General features: G+C 49.4%; 1 protein-coding gene across 1 annotated transcript in view; it reads left to right on the top strand.

Annotated features, from left to right (window-relative positions):
• The window catches only part of RYR1 (ryanodine receptor 1 (skeletal)), a 153,406-nt gene that overhangs the window by 137,058 nt on the left and 6,693 nt on the right, over nucleotides 1-9,655 (top strand). The window contains exons 92-98 of the mRNA XM_006871542.1: nucleotides 60-508; nucleotides 1,072-1,145; nucleotides 1,710-1,860; nucleotides 3,261-3,347; nucleotides 4,586-4,837; nucleotides 5,621-5,751; nucleotides 6,798-6,840. Of these exons, the coding sequence (XP_006871604.1) occupies nucleotides 60-508; nucleotides 1,072-1,145; nucleotides 1,710-1,860; nucleotides 3,261-3,347; nucleotides 4,586-4,837; nucleotides 5,621-5,751; nucleotides 6,798-6,840 (1,187 nt within the window). The remainder of the gene's footprint in view (nucleotides 1-59; nucleotides 509-1,071; nucleotides 1,146-1,709; nucleotides 1,861-3,260; nucleotides 3,348-4,585; nucleotides 4,838-5,620; nucleotides 5,752-6,797; nucleotides 6,841-9,655) is intronic.

Below are 9,655 nucleotides of genomic sequence, written 5' to 3'. Positions count from 1 at the left end.
TGCTGTGTAATGAGGTAAGGGGATGAACCAGGTGGACATCTAGGACAGGTGTGTCTTAGGCTGGGGGAACAGTGAGTGCAAAGGCCCTGAGGTAGCGGCGGCCAGGCGCGCGGGGGCTGCGGGCGCAGGGGCAGCGGCGGGCGCGATTCGACTGCTCTGGGGCTCCCTCTTCGGCGGTGGCTTGGTGGAGGGGGCCAAGAAGGTGACGGTGACAGAGCTCCTGGCCGGCATGCCAGACCCTACCGGTGACGAGGTGCATGGCGAGCAGTCGGCCGGGACTGGCGACGACGCAGACGGCGAGGGCACCAGCGATGCGGCCGAGGGCGCCGGGGACGAGGAAGCCACGCGTGAGGCTGGCCAGGGCGGTGCTGACGGGGCGGTGGCCGTGGCCGAGGGGGGACCCTTCCGGCCCGAAGGACCAGCTGGAGGCCTTGGGGACATGGGCGACACGACGCCTGTCGAGCCACCCACGCCCGAGGGCTCCCCCATCCTAAAGAGGAAGCTGGGGGTGAGAGTGTGGGCGGGGGCTTTGTGCTTCTGCAGCGAAACTAGGAGTGGGGACTAGAGTCTCAGAGACACACAGAGAAAAAAATGCAGAGATGGAGAGCTGGTGAAAGGCCCTCAGTCTTGTCTGTGGGAGAAACTGAGGAAAAGACCCCTAGAGAGAGCAGAGACCCAGAGATCAACAGAGAGGGGAAAAGAGACCAAGAACTAAAAAAGGATCCACTGAGGATACAGCCCCTCAGAAATACACACGGTGTGTGTGTGGGTTGGGGGGAGCACCAAAGCTTCCTACAGTCTTGTACAACCTTCCTACAACCTACAGTTGTCAAGGTGATGGGACAATCTGGGGTGGGGAGAGAAGAGCTCCACTTACAGTCAGCCGGCTCTGAGCCTCAGTGTCCCCTCTGTAACGGAAATCACAGGCCCTCTTTTCTTCTGGTGGGCTGAGGGGTAAAGCTTAGATTGCCCCCAGGAATGAGCAGAAAGGGAGAGAAAAAAACAGAAAGCTCTGAGAAGTGCTTGGGGTGGGGGCTGCATGTCCTGATGCTTGCCCTGTGCCCCCCTAAGGTGGAAGGAGCCGAGGAGATGCTTCCTGAACCTGAGCCAGAACCAGAGCCAGAGCCGGAGCCAGAGAAGGCAGAGTGAGTGGCTTTGGAGGAGATGGGGCTTGGTCTCTCTATCACTGTCTCCCTCCTGGACACGGAGCCCTGTGAGGTCAGGGCAAGAGACTGTCCTGGTCACCCTGTATCCTCAGCATCCTCAACCCAAGCACAGAGGATGGGCTTGATGAAGGAGAATCGATACATGAATCCTCCTGCTTACCTGTTGGCCTTTGTTTGTGCTGGGTTTTCTGTTTAGAATCCCTGCCCCCATGCTTCACCAGAATCTCTCATCCTTTCTCCTCCAGGAAGCCTACCCTGACATGTCCTCTCCCCCACCCCCGATTCCCTAAGATGAAGAGATGTCATCCTTGGTCTTCTACAATCCCTTGGGCTTCTCCAGCCCAACCCTGCCCACTCTGGGCTCTCACTGCCTGGTGAACTAGGAAGGCCTTTGAGAAGAGAGCAGGGGGCTGTCTTATCATCCTATGTCCCTAGCACTATCCAGTACTAGGCCAGACATGGGGTGGGTCCTAGTGAATGGTTATGACTGAATTAATGAATTCCTGGACATTTTGTAATCTCACTGTATGTCCTACCCTGCAGTGCTGAGAATGGGGAGAAGGAAGAAATCCCTGAGCCCCCACCAGAGCCAACCAGCAAAGCACCTCCCCCAGCCCCTTCAAAGAAGGAGGAGACCAAGGGTGGTGGCATGGAATTCTGGGGAGAACTGGAAGTGCAGAGGGTCAAGTTCTTGGTGAGGATCCAACAAAAGCACGCTGAAACCTCCTCTCCCAGGAAGACGCCAGCATTTCCACTTAGCTGCCCTCCGCATCCTGTTCTTGAGCTCCACTTGTGCCAGGAGCATGTCTGAGAAGAACCCAGGCAGGGGAGAGGGCAGAGATGTCTCCAGCCAGAGCCAGGACCTGGGCACCTGGCAGCATTTTCAGCTGGTCCTCCCTTGACTCTTCATCATCCCCCTGCTCAAAGTCCATACCATTCCAACCTCCATACCTTTGCGTATCTGGACCAAACCAAACCAAACCTGCTTAGATTTCCCACCTCACCCTCTGACTGCAGCTAAATCCGTCTGAGGCCATGGTTCTGGCCCTCCCACCATGGTCTTATTCTTGACTATCAGCCTTCTGTTCTGAGTCCCTTTGTCGACCTCAGACCCTCCATGGGAAAGGGGGGAAGTCTGAGTTCTTAGGAGTCCTGGGTAAGAATTCATCTCTTCATGCAAGGCCCAGGGCTCCATCTGCCTGTCTTCTCTCCAGTCAGATGTGGACATGTTGAATAGGTGGTTCTGTGAGGATTCATGGGAAGAATGAGGGATGGAGGGAAAGGGGGAGAGCCAAAGAGGAAGAGAGAAATAGAAGATGTCTCCCGCCTGGGGTAATCTCATGTAGGAAGCTGCATGTTGAAAGTGTGGTTCGAGAGCCTTGCTGCCTGGGTTCAAATCCCAGGTCTGTCACTTTCCAGCTCTCTGACATTGGGCAAGACACCTCACGTCCCTGTGCCTCTGTTTCCTCATCTGAAAAATGGGGTAATACATAGTAGTACTTTCATAGGGCTGTGATGAGATTAAACCAGTAAAGGAATTCTTGGGTACTACAAATGGTTAATGTGCTGGCTGCTAACAAAAAGGTGGAAGGTTTGAGTCCAGCCAAACACACCTCTGAAGAAAGGTTTATTGATCTACTTCCAAAAAAAATCAGCCATTGAAAACCCCATGGAGCCAAGTTCTGCTGTAAAACACACATGAGGTTGCCATGAGTCTGAATTGACTCCAAGCACTAGTATGTAAACAAAGCACTTAACCCAGATCTTAGTATACAGTGTTGTTGTTATGTGCTGTGGAGTCGGTTCCGACCCATAGCGACCCTGAACAGGGTTTCCGAGGCTGTAAATCTTTACAGGAGCAGAAAGCCTCATCTTTCTCCCATGAAGCAACTGGTAGTTTCGAACTGCTGACCTTGAGGTTCGCGGCCCGATTCGTAACCACTATGCTACCAGCACTCCTTTTAATATACAGTAATCACTCAATAAATGGTAGTTTGTGGAACCGGGTGTTGAGGGCTCAGATGCTTTGATTGTGGGCGAATGATGGGATAAATTCTGAACCATAAACTCTCTCTCTCTCTCCCCTTGTCTTAGAACTATCTCTCTCGGAACTTTTACACACTGCGATTCCTTGCTCTCTTCTTAGCATTTGCCATCAACTTCATCTTGCTGTTTTATAAGGTATCCAGGCTTGGGATGTGAGGTTCAGCCCCCAACCAGCTCCCAGGCTTTCTACAGTGAAGGAACAGGTGTTGGGTGCGGTCCCTAGGAAGGTTTGGGTTGGTCACCTCGACCCTGGGACCCCTTCCCATGGGGATGAGTATGGATATCTGGGTTCATATCACCTGCAAGGGTTAGACATGGAACTGGGTTCCATCTATTTGCCAGCCCTCAGTGTCCACTTTCACTTCTCTGCAACATCTACTCATCCAGTTAAGCATCTTTGCTTTGCTTTTACTTAAAAAGAGAGAGAGACGGGGAGATTTGTAGAGAAGAGGAAATGGGCATCTCACAGAATGAAGGAAAGGGTCAAGAACCAGGTATCTGAAAAGATAAAAGGGCATTTGGGTTCATACCAGGGATCTAGATGACAGGACAGGGGCAAAATAGCAGAGCAGTTGAACATGGATAGGCTGGCGTCAAAGCCTGGCTCCACATCTCACCTCTGCCAGACACAGACAAGCTGTATAACCTTTCTGTGGCTCAGTTTCTTCATTGGTAAAAACAGTATCTGCCTCTTAGAGTTGTGGGGATTAGAAGAAGATTAATACGTGTGAATCAGAACAGCGCCTAACTTATAGAAAATGCTGTATATATCCTAGATGCTTTAATAGTAATGAGTCCTGGTATGGCGCTGTAGTATAAGCACTGGACTGCTAACCACAAGGTTGACGCTGCAAACCTACCAGCCACTCCTCGGAAACTCTATACAGGGTGGCTATGAGTTGGCACCTACTCAACAGCACTTAACAACAATTATTAGTAATGTTGATAGTGAGTGGTCAGTCTTCGTAGGGCTTCACTATCAAGACAAATCAAGTCCTCCTGTCATTTCAGTGCTCAAACTCCCAAGACAGAGTGATTTGCTTCCTAGGGTGCTAAGCCCACCCCTTGATCTTGATTGACAGATCTAGGCCCCAATCCACTCACTGATTTTGTTGTTTGTTAAATGCCTTGTAGAGTTGATTCTGACTCCTAGTGACCCCTGTATAGGGTTTCCAAGGAGCGGCTGGTGGGTTTGAACCACCGACCTTGCAATTCAAACCGAACTTGCCATTGTGTGCTTATCCTACAGCGCCACGCTGGGACTCAGTACCTCATTGATGGGAGCTGTTAATTTTGTTAGTGGGTTCCAAGTACAGTAAAGCAGGGGTCAGGAAATGAGTCCCTGCCTTGACTGACCTCTGTCCCTACTTCAGGTCTCAGACTCTCCGCCAGGGGAAGATGACACAGAGGGCTCAGCAGTCGGGGACCTGTCAGGAGCAGGGTCTGGCGATGGCTCTGGCTGGGGCTCAGGGGCCGGCGAAGAGGCTGAGGGTGATGAGGATGAAAACCTGGTGTATTACTTTCTGGAGGAAAGCACGGGCTATATGGAGCCTGCCCTGCGCTGCTTAAGCCTGCTACACACACTGGTTGCCTTTCTCTGCATCATTGGCTACAACTGTCTCAAGGTGGGTTACAGGCACAGTTTTCTGGGCCAGGGGCTAGGACCAGAGACTTGGTGTAGCGACTAGGATCCGAGTAAGGGCTGGGACTCTGATGGGGGAGGCCTGAGGCCAGGAAGTTAAAGGAATTGGGTACTAGACGGTGTCTTCAGCAAGGATGATGTTCAAACTGGGAACTGACGCAGATCATGGATGAGGAGATGGGTCCCAGACCACCCGATCCGTACCTTATCTGCATCTCTATGTTAATTTCTTCATCGAGAGACAGATTTTTCATTGGAAAAATTGATTTCCTGCATGTTAGTCAGTTGGTGAATCAAGATCTGTGGGGGTCTGTAGGGTCTCGGGTGGAACATCGGTACTAACAGGGTTCTGATATCAGATATGTTTGAGTTTGGTGATAGCCTAGATGTGTTAAGAGAGCTTCAGTTTGGGTTCTCTGAGGTCAGATAGTGCAAACTTGACCTTTTCCTATTAGATGAACAGTTGACTTAAAAGCGTGTTTGTGTATGCTGTTCTCTACGCCTGGGGTGCTTAATTTTATTTCCACTCCCTTCCAGTTGTCTCTGCTTCACTCACCTTTAAGGTCTGAGTTCAAACCTCTCTTCCTTGAGAAGCTTTAGGTTCCAACAGTCCCCTCCCTGAGCCTCCCCCTTCTCTCCTGATCCCAGCCCATCCACTCTGGGAATGCTTCTATGATAGCAACAACATCTAGTGGCTAATGAATGCAGAGGCTGTGGTCCCGCTGAGGTGCCTGACGCCACCCCGTGTGCCTGCTCCACAATCTAGGTGCCTCTGGTAATCTTTAAGCGGGAGAAGGAACTAGCCCGGAAGCTGGAGTTTGATGGCCTCTACATCACGGAGCAGCCAGAGGATGATGATGTGAAGGGCCAGTGGGACCGACTGGTGCTCAACACGCCGTAAGGACCCTGAACCCACTTCACGGCGGGTGAGGGGTGGGAGCTGGCTTTCCAGCTTTCTTCCCTTTAGTCCTCTCTAGAAAACAGATGTCCCTCACAACAAAGTCCCTGTGGGGGTACTGGAGGACACATGGAAATTCCTGGGCCCCAGTCCTGGGGATTTGGGTTCAGGGAGTCTGGAGTAGGCCTGGGAACCTGCATTGTAAGCTGTGCCCCACCCCCAACTATAATTCTCACCCAAGTGTCCTAGTTATCGTTGTTGTGTGCCGTTGAGTTGGTGCCAACTCACAGTGACCCTGTATAGGGTTTCCAAGAGCAGTTGGTGGGTTTGAACTGGCGATCTTGTGGCTGCTAGTTCAGTGCTTATCCTAAAGCACCAGTGGGGTATATGAAATCATGTAACTCATAAATTGGGCCTTGGGAGGGGAGTCCTGATGTGGCACTTTAGAATACTACGCTGGACCAAAATATCAGTTTGAACCACAAGGTCGGCATTTCAAACTCACCAGCCATTCCCCAGAAACCCTATCCAGGGTCACTATGAGTCAGAACTGACTCTAAGGCACTGAATGAGATGAGAGTGTGCAAGGACATTGTGGTAGGTTAAGCATTAGGCTGCTAACCTGCAAAGTTGGCAGTTCAAACCCACCAGCCACTCCAAGAGAGAAAGATGAAGCTGTCTGCATCGATAAACATTTGCAGCCTCAGAAACCCTAGGAAGCAGCTCTACTCTATCCTAGGGGGTCACTATGAGCCAGAATTGATTTGACAGCTATGGTGGGTTTTCACACATAGTGGTTCTCCATACAAGACCAGTCTCGAGCTTCAATGAAGACGGCAGTGGACTTTGGGCGAGCTGCACCTGGTGGGGATGGTATTTAGAACCTGCCCCCAAGGTAGATATGTCCCCACTGTGCAGCAGCTCCCTGGAGAACAAATATTAGAACCCAGACTCAGAACTAAGAGAAAGCATTTCCGTATCTCCCAGGCCCTGCTGGGGCTCCTGTCCCTCTCTGACATCTCACAGGGTCCCTCTGTCTCCACAGGTCTTTCCCCAGCAACTACTGGGACAAGTTTGTGAAGCGGAAGGTAAGAGAATGTGGAGGGGGACGTGGAAGGGTCTCTTAAGCAAAGTCATAAGATGCATGGCATAGAGCCTGACACACAGTTAGGACTCAATAAACAATAGTTGATGTATTCAAAGTTAACCACCACGAGAAGTTAAACACAGTATTAACATGATGTTACTGTTTTGGTAAGTGCCATTAAGTCAGTTCCAACTCATAATGACCCTGTATAGGGTTTCTGAAGAGTGGCTGGTGAGTTTGAACTGGCAACCTTTTAATCATCATCCAGTGTCTATCCTGCAGCACCACACCAGGACTCCAGAATTACCATTTATTGTTGTTGTTAAGTGCCATTGAGTCAGTTCCAACTCATAGCAACCCTGTATAGGGTTTCCAAGGAGCAGCTGGGGAGCTTGAACTGCTGACCTTGCAGTTCAAACCAACCTTGCAGTCCAGCACATTAACCCGAAGCACCGCATATGAACCTAGCAATCGCACACTGCAGTATATACTCAAGAGAATTGAGTCAAACAAATTGTTTTATGTGAAATGTTCATAGCAGCACCGTTCACAGTAGCCAAAGGGTAGAAAAGAATCCAAGTGTCCATCAACAGATGGAAGGATGGAGAAACAAAATGTGGTATATACGAGGGGCTTCAAAAAAAGTTGGTGGAAAAATGGAATTAAGATAATGGAATTTCTCCACAAATGGAAGACTCCTTGTACATACTCAAAAAAGATTCAAATTAATGCCAATAAATCTGTCTTGAAAGAAGTACAACCAGAAGGTTCCTTAGAAGTGAGGATGCTGAGACTTCGTCTCTCATACTGCGGACTTTATCTGGAGAAACCAGTCTCTGCAGAAAGATATGATGCTTGGTAAAATAGAGGAGCAGCAGAAAAGTTGGCGACCCTTCACCAGATGGACTGACAAAGTGGCAGCAACACTGGGCGGCCACAGAACCACCCCTGTGAGGGTGGCACAGGACTGGGCAGTGTTTCCTTCTATGGTCCATTGGGTCATTAAGAGTTGGAACCAACTAGACAACACTTAATGTAACAAGTTCTGGTACATACTGCAATGTAGATGCATTTTGAAAACCTTACGCTAAGTGAAAGAAATCACACACAAAGGCCCACAGGTGGCAGGATTCCACTTAGGGTAGAGGAAGCATCCAGAATCAGTAAACCCATAGAAACAGGTTGGTGGTTGTCAGGGGCTAGGGAGGAAGGGTAATGAGCCTAATGAGTCTGGTTGTTGTTGTTGTTAAGCTCCACCAAGTTGGTTCCAAGTCATCGTGACCCTGTATGGGGTTTCCAAGGAGTGGCTGGTGAGTCTGAACTGCCAGACCTTGTGGTTCAAACCAGGCTTGGAACCCACAGTGCCCCACCCCAGGACTCCCAGTGGGTCTGGGGGTGATGAAAATATTTTAGAACTAGACAGAGGTGGTGGTTGTACAACGTTGTGACTGCACTGAATGTTCATTTGAAAACCGTTAACTTTACGTTGTGTGACTTCCTCCAGATTAAAAAAAAAGAAAATTATAAGGGAAGAAGTGAGGCATAAGGTTTTCAGCGCACAGACACTGGAGCTAGATTGCTTGCTTCTCTGCTCATAGCTGGGCCAACTTTCTGTGCCTCAGTTTCCCCCATTTTCAAAGTGGGTTAATTGACACTAGTACAACCTCACAGAGTTCAGTTACCTACTACAGGTGCACTCTCTGGGGCACAGTGAGACACTGTGTAAGTGTGAGCTGTTACCATCATTCATTCGTTCATCCACCAAATGTTTATTGAGTACCTACTGCATGCCAGGAGCTACTATAGGGACCTGGGATCCAACAGTGAGCAAATCCGTGATTCTGACACTTGCTTGGAAAGCAAGGTCATAAACATATTTATAACATCCATGTGTTGATAAGTGTTGTAGAAGAAGGGGTAAAAACTGTAAAGAGTGACAGGGGATGGGGAATGTGCTGTGTAGATCAGGAAATGTGGCAGTTTTATGTAAGGTGGTCAGGGAAGGTGATACTATCTCTTTTTCAAAACCTTTTTATTGTGAATTGTGCGAAGTCTTAAGAGCACATCATCAGTTTTACCTCCAACAAACCCACACGTGTTGTTTCATTTCAATGAGTGCAATCCCCTCCATGTGACATCCCTTATCCCACTTCCTCCCTGGGCTTCTGTTTCCATGCCACCCTCCTTCCCAACCTTTCGCAATTTTGTTGTTGGGTCAATGCTGCTGTTTTCATCGTGAATGGAATTGTTGCTGCTAGGTACCCGTCTATTGCTTGGCTAAAAATTGAGCCACAGAGATGAGTTAGTTTCAGACATGAAGGGTGACCAAGTGTCAGTGTGCCACCAGACTCTCTCTGACCAGTAAGCCTGGCCTTCTTCATGATTTTGAGTTTTGTTTCACATTTTCTCCCACTCTAGCCAGAACTCTCTAATGTGATCCTTTACTTACTGGTGGCAGCTGGGCACCAATCAGTTCTTCTGATCTCAGAGACTGATTTTCATATGACCTAATTTTCACTGAACTAATTTTTTCCAAGTGACTTCAAGTTTCAAAAGGTGATGCTGTGTAATGAGGTAAGGGGATGAACCAGGTGGACATCTAGGACAGGTGTGTCTTAGGCTGGGGGAACAGTGAGTGCAAAGGCCCTGAGGTAGGGATGCATTTTAGGGACTGGTGAATTTGAGGAACTGTAAGGAGGTCCCTGGCTGGAGCAGAGTGACCGAAAGGCAAGAGGGAGGAGATGAGCTCCAAGAAGTGACTGAATTATATAGGCTTCCTTATCTCTTCATTATTAGCTACAATTAAGTTGGCTCCC

Source organism: Chrysochloris asiatica, unplaced genomic scaffold, assembly GCF_000296735.1.
Source record: "Chrysochloris asiatica unplaced genomic scaffold, ChrAsi1.0 scaffold00168, whole genome shotgun sequence".
In the NCBI taxonomy this organism is placed as follows: domain Eukaryota; kingdom Metazoa; phylum Chordata; class Mammalia; order Afrosoricida; family Chrysochloridae; genus Chrysochloris; species Chrysochloris asiatica.
This window is presented reverse-complemented; position numbering and strand designations above follow the sequence as displayed.